The sequence below is a fragment of the Acomys russatus genome, chromosome 7 (genome assembly GCF_903995435.1).
Source record: "Acomys russatus chromosome 7, mAcoRus1.1, whole genome shotgun sequence".
NCBI lineage: Eukaryota > Metazoa > Chordata > Mammalia > Rodentia > Muridae > Acomys > Acomys russatus.
The window spans coordinates 54,640,274-54,661,419 of NC_067143.1; the positions used below are offsets into that span (position 1 = coordinate 54,640,274).

Below are 21,146 nucleotides of genomic sequence, written 5' to 3' on the forward strand. Positions count from 1 at the left end.
TGGGAAAGGCTTTATGTATCTTGTGACCTGGCAGTACCTGAAGGAAGAAAATGCAGGGCAAAGGCAAACACTGCTCAGCTCCTGGACTCGCAGTTGTTTTTTCTCAACCAAAACTATGCAGCTAAATCTGTAATACTTTTTGGATAAGTATCCATAGCGTTTTCTTGACTTTAATGCTATGTTAAATATACTGCTAGGAGTTAGTGCTGGAAACACCTATATGGGAACCTTAAGTTGACTTTACGATGTTGTATGATTTTACATGAAGAATTTTCTCATCTAAGTATTTAAGTCAATTGTTTTATATGGATATTTGTTGTATATTACCAATGTAGAAATTAACTCATAAACGGTGTTTTCATCTTAGTATGATCATATACTGTTTTCTTTAAAACATGTTTTACTTTCACAAGGATAAAGTTTCCTGTGTCTATGGAATGCCTTGGTACTTTATCATAAAAAGGGGAAAACCATATTGAAGAGCAGAAAAGTTATGGAAAGCATCATTTCTATGTGTGTTTGAAGGATTAAAGCATAATTATTTACTCTAGTAACTGAAACTACTCCAAGGAAATCGAGCTTCAAATTTAGAAAATTATAAATAATTCAAAAGCATTGACTTATATAGAAGGTGGTTATGTAATTTTCTAATGGCCTTATTTCCTGAATCTGTATTTTCCATATAATGCATTTCTGACTAACAGAAATGTTTTTTTCATCATTTCTCTAGGTATTATTACAAGAAGACATAATATGACATCTAACCTCAATAGGTTTGCTTAATTCAGCAATAATGAGAAAAAAGGCAAATTCTTCTGATTATTCATTATGCTGAAGTATCTGACTATAAGGAATACATGAAATGTGTCTTCTAATTATGTTCCACCAGCTAGGATCTCACAAAGTTACAAATAAAAGATACATGCTTGAGTGTATACCATAAACCATAGGTAGATTATTGGAATCATAAATTTGAAATCATTATGGACCCACATGATTTCATGAAAGGGTGAAGAAAAATTGAACATGCAATACTTGCCTCAGAATATCTGGAAAGAGGGTGGAGAGAGAGTGAGAGAAATAGAAAGAGAGAGAAGGAGAGAGAGAGAGACAGAAAGAAACAGATAGATGAAGGGGGCAGAGAAAGACAGAGAGACAGAGAAAGACAGAGGAAGAGAGGGGGAGAGGAGAGGGAGGGAGAAAACTAGAGACAGCCACAGCTACACACAGACACACATACACACACACACACACACACACACACACACACACACACGGGGGAAGCTTGGAGGAAGAAACTGAAGAGTTGCTCTTTCAGATGTGAATGGATACTTGTGAAGCACAGAACTTTTACAGAATGGAGGGTTATCTTTTAATTTATTTCTAAAAATCCATTGACTTTCCATGCTGATCTTAGCCCCTTCCCTCATCTCCTCCTGTTCCCACCCTCCCTCTATCTCCCCCCTCCATCTCTCTCCCCTAGTCCTCAGAAAAGGGAGCCCTTCACCCTACCAACTGGCCTCAGTCTATCAGGTCTCATCTGCATTGCCTGTATCCACTTCCTCTGTGGCCTGACAAGGCTGACCTACTAGGGGGAAGTGATTGAAGTTTATTCTAAATATATGATACATTTTAGGACATAAAACTACTACCAAGATGAAAATACCTCAATAGTTTGTGAACATCACACACAAGAATGATTTAATAAGAATGTCACCTCTCCCACAGTACCTTATTGGTTACCAGGAGAGAACAGCAATCTGATCAGTGATGCTGGCGCCATCCCACAACCACACAGTGGAACTCCCTGCCACCTTCTTCCTCGTGGGCATTCCAGGTTTGCAGTCTTCCTATCTTTGGCTGGCCATCTCTCTGAGCGCCATGTACAGCACAGCCCTTTTAGGAAACACCCTCATCATTACTGTCATCTGCATGGATTCCACTCTACAAGAGCCCATGTACTTCTTCCTATGTGTTCTGGCTGCTGTGGACATTGTGATGGCTTCTTCTGTGGTACCTAAGATGGTGAGCATCTTTAGTTCAGGAGACGGCTCCATTAGCTTTAATGCCTGTTTCACTCAGATGTACTTTGTCCATGCAGCCACAGCTGTGGAGACAGGGCTGCTACTGGCCATGGCTTTTGATCGCTACGTGGCCATCTGCAAGCCCCTACATTATATGAGAATTCTCACCCCTCATGTGATGTTGGGAATGACTGTGACTATCATCATTAGAGCTGTTGTTTTTATGACTCCACTGAGTTGGATGTTGAGTCATTTGCCATTCTGTGGCTCCAATGTAGTTCTTCATTCCTACTGTGAACACATGGCTGTGGCCAAGGTGTCATGTGCTGACCCCATGCCCAGTAGTCTTTACAGTTTGATTTTCTCCTCCATAATTGTGGGATTGGATGTAGCCTTCATCGCTGCCTCCTATATCTTGATTCTTAGGGCAGTATTTAGTCTGTCCTCAAAGAATGCCCAGCGGAAGGCATTGAGTACATGTGGCTCTCACGTTGGGGTCATGGCACTGTATTATCTCCCTGGGATGGCATCTGTCTATGTAGCCTGGCTAGGACAGGACAAAGTTCCCCTGCACGTCCATGTGCTCTTAGCTGACCTGTACCTGATTATTCCGCCCACCCTGAACCCTGTCATTTATGGTATGAGGACCAGGCAAATCCGGGAACGGACATGGAGTCTGCTGACGCATTGCTTCTTTCACCAATCCACTCAAGGTTCATGAACCCAGAGCCTCTGAGAGCTCGAGTGTCCAGTCAACTGCAGATGACCTTGAGATCCATGGACATGGACTGGTTTCCATGTGTATAGTGTGTCCTTGTATAACACTTCCACTTCTCACTAGCGTTTGATGAAGTGACTAGATTTTCTGGTGTTTTTACTTATTTATTTATTTTTTAAATTTTATTTTATTAATTTATTCATATTACATCGCAATGGTTATCCCCTCCCTTGTATCCTTTCATTCATTCCTCCCCCCCCCCCCATTTTCCCCTTACTCCCTTCCCCTATGACTGTGACTGAGGGAGACTTCTTCCCCCTATATATGCTCATAGGGTATCAAGTCTCTTCTTGGTAGCCTGCTATCCTTCCTCTGAGTGCCACCAGGTCTCCCCATTCAGGGGACGTGGTCAAATATGAGGCACCAGAGCTGATGTATTTATTTAGAAGCCTTTCTGATTGAAGTTTGGACAAAGAATGTAATTTGGTGTTTTGTTTCTACAATACAAGTTGTTATTCCAATCCAGCATCAATGCTTGTGTTGATGAAAGTTATTGTTTGTTCTCTGTTCCCTTATTAGTATTTTCTTAGACTTCTTCCTCCCTTTGTGTTATACTGTGGTAGAACCTGTTAGATCTTGGTCTCTGCTCACTGATGAATCCATTTTTTTTTGGTTCCCGTGGTTTTTTTTTTTTTTTCCTGGAGCAGAAACCTCTTCCATCTAAAACAGATTTTAGTTTATCTTATGTAAATGCATGGTCAGTGATGAAAGCCCCTTTCTAATGAATGAATTGGGAAAAAAAAATCTGAAGCACAGTAAGAAGCAAGCAAAACACCAATTCACAACACGGGATGAAAAGAATAAAGCTCTGCGTCCAATTTCCTTCTGATAGCCACACAATTTTATGGAGGAGAGACACATATATTTGATTCTTAATGAAACTGAAAATCTTTTTTTATTTTTTAAATTAAATTTCTTTTTTTTTATTAATTTATTCTTGTTACATCTCAATGGTTATCCTATCCCTTGTATCCTCCCATTCTTCCCTCCCTCCCATTTTCCCCTCCCCTATGACTGTTCCTGAGGGGGATTTCCTCCCCCTGTATATGCTCATAGGGTATCAAGTCTCTTCTTGGTAACCTGCTATCCTTCCTCTGAGTGCCACCAGGTCTCCCCATCCAGGGGACATGGTCAAATATGAGACACCAGAGTTTGTGTGAAAGTCATACCCCACTCTCCACTCAATTGTGGAGAATGTTCTGACCATTGGCTAGATCTGCGTAGGGGTTTAAAGTTTACCGCCTGTATTGTCCTTGGCTGGTGCCTTAGTTTGAGAAACTGAAAATCTTAATAAGACTAATTCTCTGTTATTAAAATTCAAAGCGCTAGGAGACACTGCCATAAGAAGTTGGCTGTTTCCTCGATTAGCATGAAATGTCCTCCATATCTTCTGATTTGCCTTAGTTTTAAGTCTATCAAAAACAAAACAAAACAAAACAAAACAAACAAAACAAAAAACAAAGCAGTATAGAATTGACATACAGACAGAAAGATAACCAGTGGAACAGAATAGGCAGCTCAGAGTATATTTGGTTAATGGCTCAGACGCTGGTTAAGGTGTTGTGAAAGTTGGACATTCAAATGCAAAACTATTATGTGAGACCCTTATATTACACAATATGCAAAAATTAACTGAAAAAATATAGAAAACAAGTTAGAAGATTGAAAATAATGAAACTAGAGAAAATATTTAACATTGCAAAGATTTCTTGGAATAATATCTAAATGAGTAGGCAGCAAAAGTGAAAAAAAAAAAAAAACCAGATGGAACCACAAGGAACAGAAATAATTTTGTGTAGCAAAAGACAAAATAAAGTAGACACCATCCAGGATGGGAAAAGATATATTTAAATCATATATTTATATATTTTATAAGAATAATGAAACCCTATAATTCAACAATAATAACAAGAAAAATAGGTACTCGAACTGGAAAAGATACTTCTGTAAAGGTGATGTGCAAATGAGCAGCTAACCTGTCACTTGTCATCAGAGAGATGAAAACTAAAACTATGGTGAGATAATACATTTGATCTATATGTATGGTCACAAAAACCCAACCCAACCCAAACCAAGAAAAAAAAAATTAAGCACCAACTTTGGGTGAAAATGTGGAAAACCTGGAACCCCTCTGCACTGCTAGTGAAGATTTTGAGAGTACAATTCCCGTGGCAGCAGTACAGGACATCTATGAGATATGAAAAGCAGGGACCACCTACGATGCAGCAATCCCTCTCCAGGTACACTTACAATGGAGAGCAAAGTCTCCAAGTCACAGTGATTGGCACTCACATTTATGGTGTCACAGGGATGTGATAACTGCATGAAACCAGCGAGAAGAGTTCTGATGTAGTTTCCGAGGCTTCATTCTTGGACTTAGTAGTTTTGTGCACGTCACTGTATCTTATGGTCATCTATGAAATGTGGGTATAGTGATGGCAGCTACCTTACAGGTCTGTGGTAACTAATTGTGGAAATCTTAGGAAAGCACCCTGCGCAAGCAGCAGTTCTTAACCTGTGGGTCATGACCCTTTAACAGGGATTATCTAAGACTATTGGAAATATGAGATATTTACATCACAATTCATAATAGGAGTAAAATTACAGTTATAAGGTGACAAAGAAAATAATTTTATGGTCGGGGTTCATAACATGAGGAACTATATTAAAGGGTCACAGCCTTAGGAGGGTTGAGAACCACTGCATTAGAGGTTCTGGAGTATTGAAAAATTAAAAAAACATCAGGGCTGGTGAGACGGCTCAGTGGGTAAAGGCACTTGCTGCCTGACAACCTCAGGTAAAACCGTGGGACCAACATGATGGAAGAAGAGGTCTGACTCCTGCGAGTCGCTCTCTAACCTTCACACATGCCCATATACATAATAAACAAACAAATAAAAAATACATGTAGTGAGAAAAAAAATGAAACTTGGACCATTTGATTTTCTTTCTAGACGTATGCTGTATCATTCATTAGCCTGATGTTTAGGCATCCTCTGGGGATCACTCTCCAGGCTCCTGACTTTTCTCAGAGTCTGGAATGCCCAAGAGACTGAGCACAGAAGGGAGCCAGTCTCTGGAGGAGTCTCAGTGTTCGGCTGCTGGGAAGAGGCGAAGAGAAGCAGTGTCCAGGGAAAAGAGTGGGTGCAGAGCATCTCCCCAGGGTGGGGGAGGGGGTGGCATTGGAAAAGGGCAGCACCCACAGTAACTCCATTGTCTTTGATCTCCTGTGGTTGCTGTGATGTAACTGCTTCTCAAGAGGGTGGTCTATGAATTAAATGTGGATTAGTAGACATAGTTAATCAGGCAATAAATGCTGTGAGAGGAAATCTGTTATGTGGATAACTGAATTGGGAAACAGAGATTGGTTAAGAAGTCTTTAGGCTAGGGTCACCTCAGAAGTGAGGATTCAAGTTCTATACCAAGTATACATTAGAAAGTGGCTGGTCGGCTCTGCAGGCATTAGGGATGTCTACAGCTTCCTCTGGGAACGATGCGAGGGATGGCAGATATGGGAGAAGAACTCGGGATATAAGGTTATTCGTGTTCAAAGCAGAGAAATGAAAAGGTGAGTGCAACACCGGAATGGTAGATACCTATTCTTAGGGCCCAAGACTCACTGTGAGAAAAATCCATGCTACAGGGCTCAGTGAGACTGTGTCTGGGAGTACAGGGAGGCTATCAATACAGGCAGCAAGGCTGTATTCAAATGAGGGGTGCAGTAAAGCTTTCCTCTGGAAAGCATGTTAATTATCAATCCCTCCATCCTCGGAATAAAGTATCATCTCACATCCTAGGATTTACTTATTGATTTTAAATGATTTGCCTAGGCCACTTTTCAATGATGGATTCTCTGGACATTGTGCACATCTTCAGGGTTCAAGGCAACCAGTACATGGATGAAAAGGGTGTCTCAGGAGATTTGAGCCTAGGCTTTCCGAAAAGAATTCACCTCAACGAGCAGGAAGCAGCTGTGGTTGCACGTGTGGCTGCACCTTGGATGTAGTTATCTTATAGCAGGTGTTTTGAAGGACCCAAAGGGCTAATCGAAAAGTAAGTGCACAGGAAACGAGGCTTAAAATGTTACTGGATTCACAGCAGATATTTAGTGGAGGTCACGACTGAGGTTCACAAGAAAAAAAGAATTAAATATTTTAAAGAAGAAAATTGATCAAAACAAATGTTCCTTATTTTGAAAAGACTAAGAACACATATACACCTCTAGCAATGCTGATCAAGGAGAAAAGTAAATAAAATGAAGTAAGGAGAAGGAGGAGGAGGAGGAAGAGGAGGAGGAGGAGGAAGAGGAGGAGGTGGAAGAGGTGGAGGAGGAGGAAGAAGAAGATCATTAACTCGAAACCACTGTGAGGACATGGAAAGTTATGAAGTGAGGTCTCCAGGGCGGGAGACAGGAAGATGGAGCAGGACATAAGGTGAGAATGCCCTCATATGAAAGGTGAGTTCATACAGAGTAGCTTCTGGGTCAGAGGTGAATGGCTGTGGGCATTCGGGATCCTTCACTTTTCTTCAAACCTATAGGCACCAAAGCGCAAACCCTGACCTGTAGCATCCTAAACACAAACCGTGGCCTTAGGGATGCTCAGGCTTACTTTGCACTGCTTTTCTCAATTCTGCTTTGAAATTCTTCTCAGTGCTGCTCTCATCTGTCAGTGACGTCTCAGTCTGTGACTGTATACAACAGATTTTTTTTACTGACTATGAAAGCAAACTTGTTTTCTAGTTCAGTCTCCCTATACATGGTTTCATGGTTTATTTTAAAAAAGGACCATATGTGAATATCAAGTCTCAGAAATCTGGCTCTTGAGAAAGCTCATGAAGATTCTGCATCAGTGTGGAGTCAGTTAGCTCTCCAGGAGTCATGCTGAGGGCAAACGGACACCATGTGGTGAGGATGGAGAGCCAGGTAAATGGCTGTATTATGTTTGGGTAACATCTTATGCACATGGGGGAGAGAATTAAAAATGAGGTAAGTAGAGTCAGGACTCAAGAGTAAGGACGCGGCAACTTAGTCTGCAAACCCTATTAATGAAAGGATTGTGGGATTTGATAGCTACTCAAACTAGTCTTGAGGCTTGCAAAACAAGCTCTAGTTATCAAAGGCTGAATGGAAATCTAAGAAACACTTCTCGGGCTGTATCCGAATACTGTTAAGCCAAGGCCGCAGGAGATGTGATGCTCAGGCTGTGTGGGCCTAAGGAAAGAGACTGGAGGGGCTTAATGTGGTGAAAATTGCAGTCTGAGTCTCCAGTCAATTCCTTAAATCAAACTATCTGTGCATGGCCGAAGGGAGACATAATCTCGGAGTAGTCAGAAAAGATGCTGAGGCAGCAATGTACTCTACATGAAGTATGCTTGCCATATACCCATTCCTATCCCTAATCCAGTTCCAGTTGGTATGAGTGTTTTGTATGACACCAGAGCCATATACACACTCTTAGGCTTTAGAGTTAGAGGTAGAATTGTACATAAATGTAAGAAAGATTTTTATCTGCAGAATTGATAATAGGAAAATATTAGTTTTGGAATCACTCTGTAAAACAACAGATTGAGCTCCTCATTGCATTTTATTTAGATTTACTGTGGCATTCATGCCAACTCTAAAAGATGCCTCAAGGGCTAATCATGGTAGGACAACTAAAAGCCTTAAGAGAATAGGAGTTGTGTTGGTAGATTTCTTCCTTTATTTTTCAAGACAAGGTTTCTCTGTGTAGCCTGGCCATCTTGAAACTTACTTTGTAAATCAGGATGGTCTCAAATTGAGAGATCTGCCTGTCTGCCTCCTGAGTGCTGGCGTTAAAGGCGAGTGCTAACACAACCTGGTGGAGTTAGCTATTTTTAATTTTAGTCTCTGTTGCACTTATCCACGCTCTCATGCTTTGGAGTTAAAAGGTTAAGCAGAGAAAGCCAGAATCATTTTAAATTCTGCACTACTTTTTTTTTTTTTTTAAGCCAAGTACTTTATATAGTCTCCCATTTAAAATTCAAAACACCAATGATAAAATGAAGGCATGGAAAGTGTATATAATCTGAGTAAGGCAAAAACAGTAGTGAGTGATACGTAATGTTTGTAGTCATGGGAGTGTGACTCTAGTAGCAATATAATTAGCTCCTCTGCTCTCCTGATTCATGGTGACGTAGGACCAGCATCTGTAGCAGGGCCAAAGAAGCACATGGAGCTTTGTTTCCTATTCTCCACAGTGATTCCACCTGAACAAGAATCACCCACTAGAAAATGCAAGAAAGACCCAGGTGGAGCATTACGACTCCTGGGTCCTGTCTTTTTCTAGGTCATCCCGAGAGATTTGTATGAAAAGCTCGGAAGGGTTTCTAATTTCACCTCTTCGTGTAACATGAGAAGAGACTTCCTACAGAAGGAAACTCAACTGGTGACTCTGAGCAAAGAATAGAATCTGTTAACACATAGAACCTTGATGAACATGGGAAATGGGGCAAGATGGCTTAATCTGTGCCTTCCGATTCTGAAAATACTATCCTGACACTCAGGATTTGTCTACACCCAAGACAGGAAGACATCTGACAGCATTCTATGCTCTTCTCTCATCACTTTACGTTGCAATAGAAAAGCCATCTCAACTATGATGTCAAGAACATCCCACAACCACACAGTGGAACTCCCTGCCACCTTCCTCCTCGTGGGCATTCCAGGTTTGCAGTCTTCCTATCTTTGGCTGGCCATCTCTCTGAGCGCCATGTACAGCACAGCCCTCTTAGGAAACACCCTCATCATTACTGTCATCTGCATGGATTCTACTCTACAAGAGCCCATGTACTTCTTCCTATGTGTTCTGGCTGCTGTGGACATTGTGATGGCTTCTTCTGTGGTACCTAAGATGGTGAGCATCTTTAGTTCAGGAGACGGCTCCATCGGCTTTAATGCCTGTTTCACTCAGATGTACTTTGTCCATGCAGCCACAGCTGTGGAGACAGGGCTGCTACTGGCCATGGCTTTTGATCGCTATGTGGCCATCTGCAAGCCCCTACACTACAAGAGAATCCTCACACCTAAATTGATGCTGGGAATGAGTGTGACTATCATCATCAGAGCTGTCATTTCCATGACTCCGTTGAGTTGGATGTTGAGTCATTTGCCATTCTGTGGCTCCAATGTAGTTCTTCATTCCTACTGTGAACACATGGCTGTGGCCAAGTTGTCATGTGCTGACCCCATGCCCAGCAGTCTCTATAGTCTGATTTTTTCCTCCATCATTGTGGGATCAGATGTGGCCTTCATCGCTGCCTCCTATATCTTGATTCTTAGGGCAGTATTTAGTCTGTCCTCAAAGAACGCCCAGCGGAAGGCATTGAGTACATGTGGATCTCATGTGGGAGTCATGTGTCTTTTCTACTTCCCTGGGGTTGCTTCCATTTATATAGCTTGGTTATGGCAGGACAAAGTTCCCCTGCACACCCAAGTGCTGTTAGCTGACCTGTACCTGATCATTCCACCCACGTTAAACCCTGTCATTTACGGTATTAGGACCAAGCAAATACAGGAGAGAGCGTGGATGTTGCTGATGTGTTTTTTAAGATAAGGTTCGTGAACAGAAAACTCTACCTCCATTTAGTTTTCTCAACAAGTGCACAGGTGTTTTGAAGGCGTATGGAGCTAGACTGTTTCACCTGTCTGTGCAGAGTCCAAGATGAAGCTGGAAAGACTACGCTTGAATAAAATTTTAATTTTCAGTGAGAACATTATGACAATGACTGCAATATTCTGACATTTAATAATTTCATCTAACTTGTCTACGCAATCGAATACAGAGTTGGGAGCATGGAGGCACCCACACGACTGGTCCCTTCCTGCAAGGCAGCGCCAAAAATTCTCTCACATCCCAATTTTGTTACTTGCGGGCTATTTTTATGCAACTTTCCCTGACATAACAATCACTCTAAGGCAACAGCTCAATATAAAAATCTTAATTCCCTTTTGTTATTGTATGACTCCTAAATTGGCTTTTGTTTAGGATGATTCTCTCCCCACATTTTGCTCCCCTACATCTTCAAGGAGACTGTTACACAGTTAGTTACAAGGCCCACTTAAATTCCCCCATGGCAGAGGAAGAGCCTAATTTAACTCCAAGCAGCTGTTGCATGGCCTTTCCTTCCTACATGATGATTCGATTTCTTCTTCCCTGCTATTATCTCGTTCTCTCTTTTGTGGTCACAGTCCTCACTCTAACCCAGGGACAAATGCATGCCACCAGATATACAATACACCTCTGTGGCCTAGTGTCAGTATGCCCTTGTGACGCAGGGTGGCATGGGTACCTTTTGGTTTAAAGGGCTCTGGACTGTTGGGAGGGGCCCTAAGGAACGAAGGTGCCGCTATAAGGGTCTGGCTGCCTGTAGCAAAGCAGGATGGCGGCCACACACAGACTGCATTGTTTGCCCTCCCATCTCTACAGAGACCAAAAGTACTGGATGGATTTTGGAATCTTTACAATAAACAGGTGAGGTAGAAGAATGTTATTTTATGCCAGATTAGAGCCACTTTCCTGAAGAGGGCAGGCAAATCCTCTCAAACACATGTCTCAGACCCCACATGTAATAAATGGACACACAGAGTTGTGATCGGTAAGTTGAATTTGTCAACTTTGTTTCATTTTAATGTGAAAATCATTTTACAATCTTTAAAATCTTACCCCCCCCCGAAAGCGCTGTATGCAACAACTTAAGGCTTTTTTAGTTTCTTCATATAATACATAAAAATATAAACTAAGGTCCCTAAATTTTCGGATCCTGTCCATAAGAGAAGAGCCAGGCCCAGGACACAGACCCACCCTCATCTCAGAGAGGGGGTGTGATGGGTACCTCGGGTGCTGGGGAAGGGTAGAGTTTCTCTAGCGTGGAGATTAGGGTTTATTTGGTAGCAGCAAGCCTCATGTGAAGTACCTGGTTTCACCATTACAACTGCTCTAGACACATATGTCACTGCCTCATCGGAAAACCTTATTGAAAAAGCTTTTCTGCAGTCTTCAGTCACTTAATCATTGGCATTCACTTAAGTCATGGAACCAGGGAGGAGGGCTGTGATCTCTAGAATGGACAGAAGTCCATTATCCGTGTTGTAGTTCCATCATGATCACAATGCTTATCTGGCTGGGACTGTTTCTCTGTGAGAGGCACTGACGGTTTGGTCTAACAGCAAGATACTGTGTGGTTGGATAGAGGGCCCCCTAGGGGCCCTGGGGTTCTAAGATGGGTTGAGAGGTGTGCTTGTCCGTGGAAGTATCCTCCAAAGACCTGTGTATCAGGCCAAATTCCAACATTAGGTCAGGACGGTAGCTCTCCTAGCCTTCCCCACCCAGGGTACAAATGGTGAGGGGAGTGGTGTTATTAGTGCCGATACTGTAGCAAGGACTGAAATAGGGCAGGAGGCGGCCTGGGAAGGGATGATGGGGGAAAGTGAAAATGTGGGAGCCACCATCAGTCACGTTGTAGAAGGAGATATCATGGGCTTCATAATCTAGGAAGATTCCCACGCGGAGCGGAGGGACTGATAACGGCAGGAGGGGGTACTCATCTGTTCCTGCCCGGTACTCTGTTCCCTTCCTCAGCCGGATCACCCAGAAGCCATACTGAGGGGATAAATAGACCACCTCCTTCCGGTCTACACTTTCCATACACACTCCTAGGCCCCATTCAGACCTGTCTCCAACCTCTACCTCCCAGTAGTGGCGGCCCGAGGAGATGCATTGGCTGCCCAAGACAATGTTATAGCGGTAAAATCTCTCAGGATTGTCAGGCAGGTTCTGGTGGGCAGCCCCATAGTGCACGCTTTTTCTGTCCTCGGACACCACAAGACGGGAGTAAGCTGTGTCTGGATCCAGGCGCACATCAACTAGGGAAAAAGCCTGTTGGTAACATTGATGCCAAGCAAGGGGGAGCGCAGGAAGTCCCTGATGAAGACAGTTCTCAGCAGCGGCTGGGGCGGGGCACGATGATGAGGCATCCAGACTGCACTGAGCCACTTTTCTCTATGGGCGGAGCCTGCCACTCCCCCACCCCTCCCCCACCCATCACAATCCCCAAGTGCGTATGTCTCATACCTGCGTATGTCTTCAGGATCTCTCTTAGTCCCAGAGCACGGCAATCTGTCTTCAGCTCCAAGGAGATTGGCTCTGGCTGTTGCAGGCTCCAGGATCTGCTCCTGTAAAAGAGGGTGTGTTTTGGATCCCGGAGTCTTAGCTCGGTCCCTAGAGCCTCCTCCCCACTTAGTCCAGGGAAGAGGCGCTTGGCCGGAGCCAGTCACTTAGATGGCCCTCTCCAGCGAAGCTGAGGTGGTATTGCTGGCTTGTTGAGCTTCCAACTGTGACAGGGACCTAAGAATACTCACAGCTTCCTCTTGTGGGAACAGTTGACTACTGGGACAGAAGAGGAGGAAGAGATGGGATGCAGAGGGCAAAGGGTGATATTCTGAGCTGGAAGCCATTTTACACGAAATAAAGTATGCCAGTTTGACTTACAATTCTTATTGGTAACACCTGAAGTGAATTTGATTATGTGCAAAAATAAATAAATAAACATATGTAAAAAAGAGGCCAACAAATCTTCTTTAGCCAATATAGTGTAAGACAGTGAGTGAGCATCTGCCTCCTATAGGTACTCAGTCCATATTTTTTCTCCATCTTTAGCTCTGGCCAGGCCCCTCTATCTCCTGCAGGGCTTTGCAGAGGCTCTGAGGACAGGAACATACCTGTTTAAGGCTTCCTGGATACCCTAGAAAGACAAACACGTGTAGCATGTAAGTGTGCTGTGCCTCAGAGACACTAGACAGACATCGACTCTGGGAGGGGCTTTCTTAAGGGGACACACAGACTTTAGGGCTGGGGAGGAGCTCGCGGGAGGACAGAAGAGCAGACCTGGCTAAGCTGAACGCCTTCAGGCTCAATCTCAAGATGGCCAGGGTGAAAGGGGCTAGAATGCTGGTTAGTATTAGAGTAAGCACCTGGTGTCCTCGAACCCCTGGCCGGGTAGATGATCTGTCCTACGAGAATATTAAGGGTCAGATCATCTACTCAACCAGGAAGTGAAGAGCAGGTACCCGCTGGAGGCAGACAGAGTCCTCAGCTGGTCAGCGAAGACCTCGCTAGTACTTTCTCCCGGAGTCTCGGTCATCTTTAGCCTTCGCTCGTGTCCCAGGAAAGGCTGCTGCTCACCTGTAACATCCAGCGCACAGGTCTCTGGGATCTTTCCTCCAGCTCCACGATCATCCTCCACAGGCCCTGGCTCTGCTGGGTGATCTTCTCGTGCCTGAACTCCAGTTTGCTTGCCGTTTCTCCCTTCTCCTGCTCCAGGCTAGCCTGAGCTGCAGCCGCCTCTTCTTCCATCTGATGGCAAGGCAGCCCCTTTTCCTTTAATAACTGCCGATATTTTTCAAACTCCCACAGGATGATCTGCTTTCGGGTTTCCATCTGTGTCTGTGGGGTCAAGGCTGGAGTTAGCACTGTCCTTTTTAGTGCGAGCGTCACGTGGGGTGGAGGACACTGACATGCGCAAACACACACACGATGGAACTGATTTGGCAAGACCACGAACTGGGTGCTATGGAGGAAAAATAAAGGATCCAACTTCCCTACCTTCCTGACTCCCTACAGCCCCGTGGAATCATGGTCCTTTTCAGTGTATTTTCTTAATGGATGGGATCAGAGTATTTCAGACTTGGAATTTTTCTCGGCTTTAGATTATTTGCATATAAAAAGACATTCTGGCAATGAGATCTAAGCCTGAACATGAAATTCATTTATGTTTCACATATATCTTGCACATATAACTTGAAGGTCATTTTATAAAATAGTTTTAGTGTGCTCGACGCACGCACATTCTGAATGCAACCTGCCATGAAGTGAAAGTTCCTTCTGCTTTTGGTTATGAGACACTTCTGGATATAGGAGCATTTTAGATTTCACATTTCTGGACAAGTGACATTAATCTGTACTGAGTTTATCAACCCCAGTAAGACGTAGGATAGTCCCCCCCTTTTTTTTCTTGAGACAGGGTGCCAGTCTGGACTATTATTCACCATGTAGACTGGGCTGGACTTGAAACTGTAGCAATTCCCTGCCTTTGCTTCCCCAGGGCTGGTCTATGGCCATGCACCACCACCCTGGTACAGGGGATTGATGATCTTGGTATGATAAGATGCAGACCAGCAGATGATGGTGACTCACGCCTTTAATCCCAGCACTCAGGAGGCAGAGGCAGCTGGATCTCTATGAGTTCGAGGCCAGCCTGGTCTACAGAGTGAGTTCCAGGACAGCCAGGGCTACACAGAGAGAACAAAAAACAAAAACAAAAAAGGATGCAGACTACCTTCCATTTTCTGAATAACAGCCATTGACTCTTACCAAGAGCAGTAACTACACTGTGGAATAGTTTTTCTTCTTTGTTTTTATGTTTATTGTACCATTTTAGATCACTTTGATGATCATAGTCTCTTGATCAAAAGTTCAGAGAGTTCATGCCTACTGGCTTCTAACCTATTTCAGAGGTGGTTTTTTAAATTATTTAGGTGACCAAAGCCTTAGCAGCTATGCTGTCACCAGGAAAGTGAAGCAGAAACCGTGCTTGGCTGCCACTCACTCTACAAGCTACAGTCCCATGAGCTCATGGGTGTGAGGCACCGTTCCTTCCTCATACACCAAGCTGTGAGATTGGAGGCCACGGCTACCTCAAACCCTATAAGGTGGACCTGAAAAGTCATGTGGCCTTAAGTAAAGGGAAAGCTGAAGGAGCCATTTCTGCAGCCCAGATATGAGGACGCCTCCACAGTCAGCTCTAGAGGAAGGGATGCCATGAGCCCCTTTCTCAAGTGTAACCTGCCTTCCAGCTCTTGGCTTGCTCCTTCTCCCTGGTTTCCAGCTTCCAGGCTTCTTCTTGTTCTTTTCTTAGGTGTTCCAGAGCCTTCTGGAGTTGCCACTGCAAGAGACAAAGAGCTCATGAGTATGGCCCATCATCATGAAGCCACCACAGGCATTCTAGGCTGACTGAGAAGCTTGCTTATGTTGGTAGGTGATGGGAAGACCAATGTTCCTCAGGCAACAGGTTGGAGTAAATGCTAAGAGGAAAAGGAATACCACAGAAGGCACAGGCTCTGCCCATGTGATGCCCAGCGAGGCTCTTTGGGTGGAGAATCATCTTAGTTCCACAGACTCCAGGGATCTGTAAAGATCGACAGCTGGACTTTCTAGGAGAAGACGACTTTGGACTTTCCTACCCAGGACTATTTTCATTCTCACTAGTTTTGCTTCCTGTTATTTCCCGGAACCTTGCTGCTGAAAGTGTGGTCTAAGTTCAGGAGCATCACCAGGGCAGAGGCTCGAGTCTTACCCTAGACATATGAAATGAAAATGGAATCCAGCCAGCTCCTTGGGTAGTTCAGCTACACGCTAAAGGTAAGATGCTCTCCTAGGAAAGTAATGCAGAAGATTCCTTCTGCAAAGCCAAAAGTATTCAGTTCTCACCTTTCATTCTGATAACAGTCCCCCCCCCTTTTTTTTCTGCTAAAGAATTATAAAGTACCAGATATGGTCCAAGCATTGCACCGGCACTAACACTGCTGGGGTCTGAAAGTAAAACGTCCTCCATAGTTTCATGTGTCTGAAGACCTGATCCTCAACTGGTGTTGGTGTCATAGGAAACTTTCGGAGGTGGGGCCTGACTGTTGAAAGGAGATCATGGTGGGACCGGCCTCGGTGGTTTTATGGCTTGGCCTCACTTCCTCTTCATTCTTCCTAACTACAGACATCATGCCACAGTTTCCAACTGCGTCTGTCACTGTGATTTCCCCACCATGACGCCCTGGATTCTTTTGAACTGTGAGCCAAAACAAATGTCTTCTCTAGTATGTGGCTGCCACAGGTCTTGTCAGGGATGTATGGCAGCGACAAGAAAAATAACTGTATAAATACAGTCCCTAGATGTTGATGTCATCACCATTCTACAGATAGGAAAAACTGAGCCTTCGAGCGTCACCCAGATAATAAATGACAGGCCTGGGATTTAACCAAGCTCTTAACCTCTATGTCAGAATGCCAAATCACCTCTGTGTTCTAAAACTCTCAAAACAGAATGAAGTTTTCCCGCTTTGAATGTTTTAGCTGTTTTTTCCCCCCGGAGAGAAGAATGCTGATTCAGGGGATCTGCCACGTATACTTACATTTTAATCCTAACTCGATGAAAGAGAAGGAAGACAGAACAAGGTCACTCATGTATACCTGGGGAAAGAGCAAGGTGGGGTCTGGAAGCCGATCACAGCCGTTAAAGCAAATAAGCAGTGAATACAACAGAGATGACCTGTCCCAACATGTGGGGAAGAGAGAGCCTGTGTGTGTGCCTGCCTGTATGCTGCCATGCTTCCTGTCACAATGACAACGGGCTAAGCCAGTCCCAGTGAAATAGTCTCCTTTGTAAGACTTGCTGTGGTCACGGTGTCTCTTCACGGCAATAGAGATCCCACCTAAGACATCTCTCCTTAACTGATTCGACTTAAACTCAGAAAGGACCTGATGCTATGGATACTGCATTAATGCATGTTTAGTACATAAGCATGACTGGCGGTTGGTGAATCAGTATTACGTGACTCATCTATGGTCTGTTCCAGCTCCAAAATAATGTAACATGATCCAAAAATTACTAAGCCTGAGTTGGGTTGATAAAATGAGGAGGTTAGACTGGTTCATCTAACGCCAAATAACTATACATGGCTTCACTAGGGGGTACAGGGACCAGGGACTTGAGAGAGGATGCTGAGGAAATCGGAGAGAAGAAAGTCAAAGATGGCCATGCATAAAGGAAAAAGAAATAGCTTAGAATATTAGATGCGAGGATCTGTAGCTATCACAGGCCAATGGGATCAGCTATCAAAGACAGGCTTCGAACATAGAGATAGCCAGATGAGAGGCAGAGGAAAGGCTGGCATGCCAGGTTCTGTCTGTCGTGTGTGTACCTTATATGCCCAGGCAACATCCTTTATGGGTACAACGCTGTGTGCTTTATGCTCTGGGGACTGGTTACAGGCCTCGCAGGTTACCAAATCATCCTCTCTGCAGAACATCGTCAGCTGTTCCTTGTGGAGATCACACACGTCAGTCTTTAGTCCTATTTCCACACAGAGTCCTAGCAGACGGACCTTATCTACCACGCCGGCCAGCTGCCAATTGGGACGTAGTTTCCTTGGCTGCACAGGAGCTCGACAGAGGGGACAGGTGTAGCCCAAATTCTGGGATTCTCCTGGGAGCTTCCAGAGTCCAGAGAGGCAGCTATGGCAGAAAGTATGGCCACAGTCAACGCTCACAGGCTCCCTGAGGAAGGTCATACAGATAGGACAGTTTACTTCTTCCACAATGGCTTCCGCTAACACTGCAGGATCCATGGTTCCAAGCAGTAATTGTCTCAGAACACGAATGAAAGCTGCAAAAAATAAAAGAAAAAAAAAATAAGTTCTTAGCAAACTTATACTTTGTGAGTGAGAAAATGAACTTATTTTAGAGCCATTATTGGCCATGTATAAGCACTGGCCTCAACGGAAGCTATTATGAACAGCACTGTTCACAGCACAGAGGGACAAGCGGGGTGGTTAAGAAAGTGCCTTTGGAAAATTCTCTTTTATTTATTTGTTCAATTCTGATTCTTCTCTCAGTTTGCTTTATCCCATCATTCCCTATTCTAACCATGCCGCAGAAATCAACACAGTCTCTCTTGGGCTAGAGCAAGTTAATATAAAATGGGATGCTCCAACATCCAGCAAGAGGCCACAGGATGCTGTCGGCCTTCCCCAGAGATACCTTCATATCCTTCAAAGTGCAAACACACAAATGCCAGAAGCTCAGTGCTTATCTGCTCAGCTTTCCTTACGTTGTACACTGAAAAGTAAGATGAAGATGCAGTAGCAGCCCTTCCGCTGTGTCCTGTACGTCGCTACCTGCCTCTCCTGAGTCACGTTTCCATCAGTCACTAACGTACCAAGACATGCTCCTGAGCGTGCTGCGGGTTAGAAATAGAGGGCAAATAATGTCCCTTGGAGGCTAAAAACTGGGGTCACTTTGTCCAAGCCGCATGTGGGTGTGGAGCTTGAATGGACAGTGGCAGGTCTCTTGGCACACTTGACAACACATATGAAGTCACACTTTATAAGTGTTTCTAGAGTGTGAAAAGAAGGGCCACACTGGCTTTAACCACGCTGTATCTTCAGGACCTAAACGGTGCCTACCAGGCAACTAACTGCTGAATATGTACCTGCCAAAATGAAGACATCAGGGTTAGGGAATAGTTTCATAACCCCCAAATGCTTTTATGGCTTATTAGGCAACTGAAAATATAAAGCAAAATAATAGAACGCACCTCCCCCCCCTTGAGTACCTACTATGTGCCAGGCATGGCTCTGGGCGTGTTACATGGATAACGTTGGTTGACCCAGGTTTCCGCTGTTCTACTTTGGGAAAAGCACCTGCCTTCTCCTGCTTCAGGGTATAAGGCGGAGAGGAGGAAATCACTGTGTTTAGTCGCCCAGAGGGGGATGTTCTAGGAACCAGTGCAGAGTCTCTAGGACTGAGACCCGGGCTGTCAGCAGGTCATTCCTTCTCACCAGTCTCCCTGCTCTCTGTCTCCACCAAACGATGAGATCCAGAGTCCTAAGACCCAGTTGTGCAATACTAATTCTGAACTCAGAGTTTGACTGTGGCTCACTGCAAGCCCTATATAAGCTCTACAGGAGGGATCTTGTAGTAAGTAAGCATTCTTCTTTCACTGCTCCCCCTCCCCCACCCCACTCCACTTTTCTGAAATGTTGGGGACTTAACGAGAGTCTCAAGGATGCTAGGCAGATGCTCTACTGCTGATTCAAATCCCCAGTCCTCCCTTACTGCGCCTTGTGCCAGCCAAATACGCTCGAGTGCTACGTGCCAGACACGGACCCCATGTCTACTCGTTTTGCCCTATTTGGGGTCATGCTGGTCTATCTGAAACTGTGTCCATGGTCCCACTGCTGACATCATCGCTTCTAGTCTGCTTGCCTTCTTAAATCTAACACTAGAAATGTACTATGCATATTTTGTTATTCTCACAACATCCCTAATGCCATGATAAATTAGATACACATAGAGATATTTTCAGTTTTGTTCATTGTGTTCTTGAAGCCAACAATATACAGTGTCTCAATATTTGTTAAATGCATAAGAATTAAATGAAAATGTTGAGGTACAGCTAATAATAGAGGCATTAATATCATCATCTAAGACTGATATATATATATTCTTTGATTCCAAGAGCACTATTTAAAACTACAAAGAGCAAGAGAAGATCCAAAAAGAGCAGTTGAAAAATTAGAAGATACTGTCACTAGGAAAGTGAGGCAAAGAAGGTGAGACAGAAATGACAAGTCACACAATGTGGTGGAAGCATGTTAGTTCTCTACCTGGCCCCCAAAAGATGTAAACGTGGTAAAGGTCTCAAAGATCTGGATATAAATATAGTTCTCCAACCAGATCTGCTTTAACGCTCTTTTATCACACATAAATTACTTGGTCAGGGCTTAAAATTATTAACTGCTCAGTCATGTTCAACCTGCAGCCGAGGACAGCTAAGAATACAGTCCAAACACAAAACTGTAAACGTCTTTCTTTTTTTGCGATTTTTTTTTTTCTGGATTGCACGGTTCTCCAGCATGAACTGTGTAGATGGCATGTTGTCTTAGACTGTCAAAAGGTTGCACCCACCCTGGGATTCCTTAGTGCCTAGTGCCAAGAACGGTAGGGGGCAGAGGCTGGAAAAATATCTCAAGTTGGGGCTGAGAGGCAGAGGGCACGGACTAGGGGAATCTATGTCTTGGGAGCGGTGGTCGGAGCCTTCCTGACCTTAGATCGCTGGGCAGGTCCCCAGGGCAGTGGGATGGGGGCTGGGTAAGGAGTGCAGGACCAGTGTCTTCCAAAGAGGCCAGGTGTCGCCTCCCTTCGCTTTGCTCAGCTTAACCCGCAAAGCTCCAGCCACCGCAGCGTAGGACACAGCAGGTGCTCGCCCGCCGGAAGCCGCGGACTGCAGCGGAAGCCGGAACGCCGGAGCCTAAGCAAAGGCGGCGCCCTGAGGCTTCCGCACAGCCCCATGACCCGCCCACAGCACCCGCCTATAGCACTGGAAGCGACGAATCACAGGCCTAGTCGGTCCAATTTTTGCACTAAGAGAGGCCTGATTGGCTGCTCACTTGGCCACTTTTCCTCTTGAATTCGGCATCCTGGGAGCTCAGCTAGGTTTGGATCTGTGACCAAGCTGAGTGTATGGTAGCACATTAACGCAATGGAATCCGCGGC

General features: G+C 44.4%; 3 protein-coding genes across 3 annotated transcripts; 2 read left to right on the plus strand and 1 right to left on the minus strand.

The window, feature by feature from the left end:
• Nucleotides 1–1,770: 1,770 nt before the first annotated feature.
• On the plus strand, nt 1,771–2,745 carry LOC127191798 (olfactory receptor 52I1-like). Its single transcript, XM_051149117.1, has one exon. It carries the CDS (start codon nt 1,771–1,773, stop codon nt 2,743–2,745), a length of 975 nt encoding a protein of 324 aa, XP_051005074.1.
• A 6,677-nt stretch (nt 2,746–9,422) lies between these two features.
• On the plus strand, nt 9,423–10,376 carry LOC127191979 (olfactory receptor 52I1-like). Its single transcript, XM_051149332.1, has one exon. The coding sequence runs from the start codon at nt 9,423–9,425 to the stop codon at nt 10,374–10,376; it is 954 nt and encodes a 317-aa protein (XP_051005289.1).
• Nucleotides 10,377–12,089: 1,713 nt separating this feature from the next.
• Nucleotides 12,090–20,830, minus strand: Trim68 (tripartite motif containing 68). Its single transcript, XM_051149118.1, has 7 exons — nt 20,697–20,830; nt 17,792–18,255; nt 15,667–15,762; nt 14,004–14,264; nt 13,541–13,563; nt 12,894–12,994; nt 12,090–12,685 (listed from the first exon to the last, which is right to left on the minus strand). The coding sequence occupies exons 2-7, from the start codon at nt 18,215–18,217 to the stop codon at nt 12,135–12,137; spliced, it is 1,458 nt and encodes a 485-aa protein (XP_051005075.1). The 5' UTR covers nt 18,218–18,255; nt 20,697–20,830; the 3' UTR covers nt 12,090–12,134.
• Between the last annotated feature and the right edge of the window lie 316 nt (nt 20,831–21,146).

What these genes read in the sequence shown, in the direction of transcription:
- LOC127191979 (XM_051149332.1), top strand. Translation starts at nt 9,423, where the DNA reads ATGTCAAGAACATCCCACAACCACACAGTGGAACTCCCTGCCACCTTC.
- Trim68 (XM_051149118.1), bottom strand. Translation starts at nt 18,217, where the DNA reads ATGGATCCTGCAGTGTTAGCGGAAGCCATTGTGGAAGAAGTAAACTGT. An exon ending in CTGTGCGCTGGATGTTACAG is followed by an intron (nt 13,564 to 14,003) that starts GTGAGCAGCAGC and finishes TTGTCTTTCTAG; the next exon opens with GGTATCCAGGAAGCCTTAAA. An exon ending in GATCCTGAAGACATACGCAG is followed by an intron (nt 12,686 to 12,893) that starts GTATGAGACATA and finishes CTTTTTCCCTAG; the next exon opens with TTGATGTGCGCCTGGATCCA.
- LOC127191798 (XM_051149117.1), top strand. Translation starts at nt 1,771, where the DNA reads ATGCTGGCGCCATCCCACAACCACACAGTGGAACTCCCTGCCACCTTC.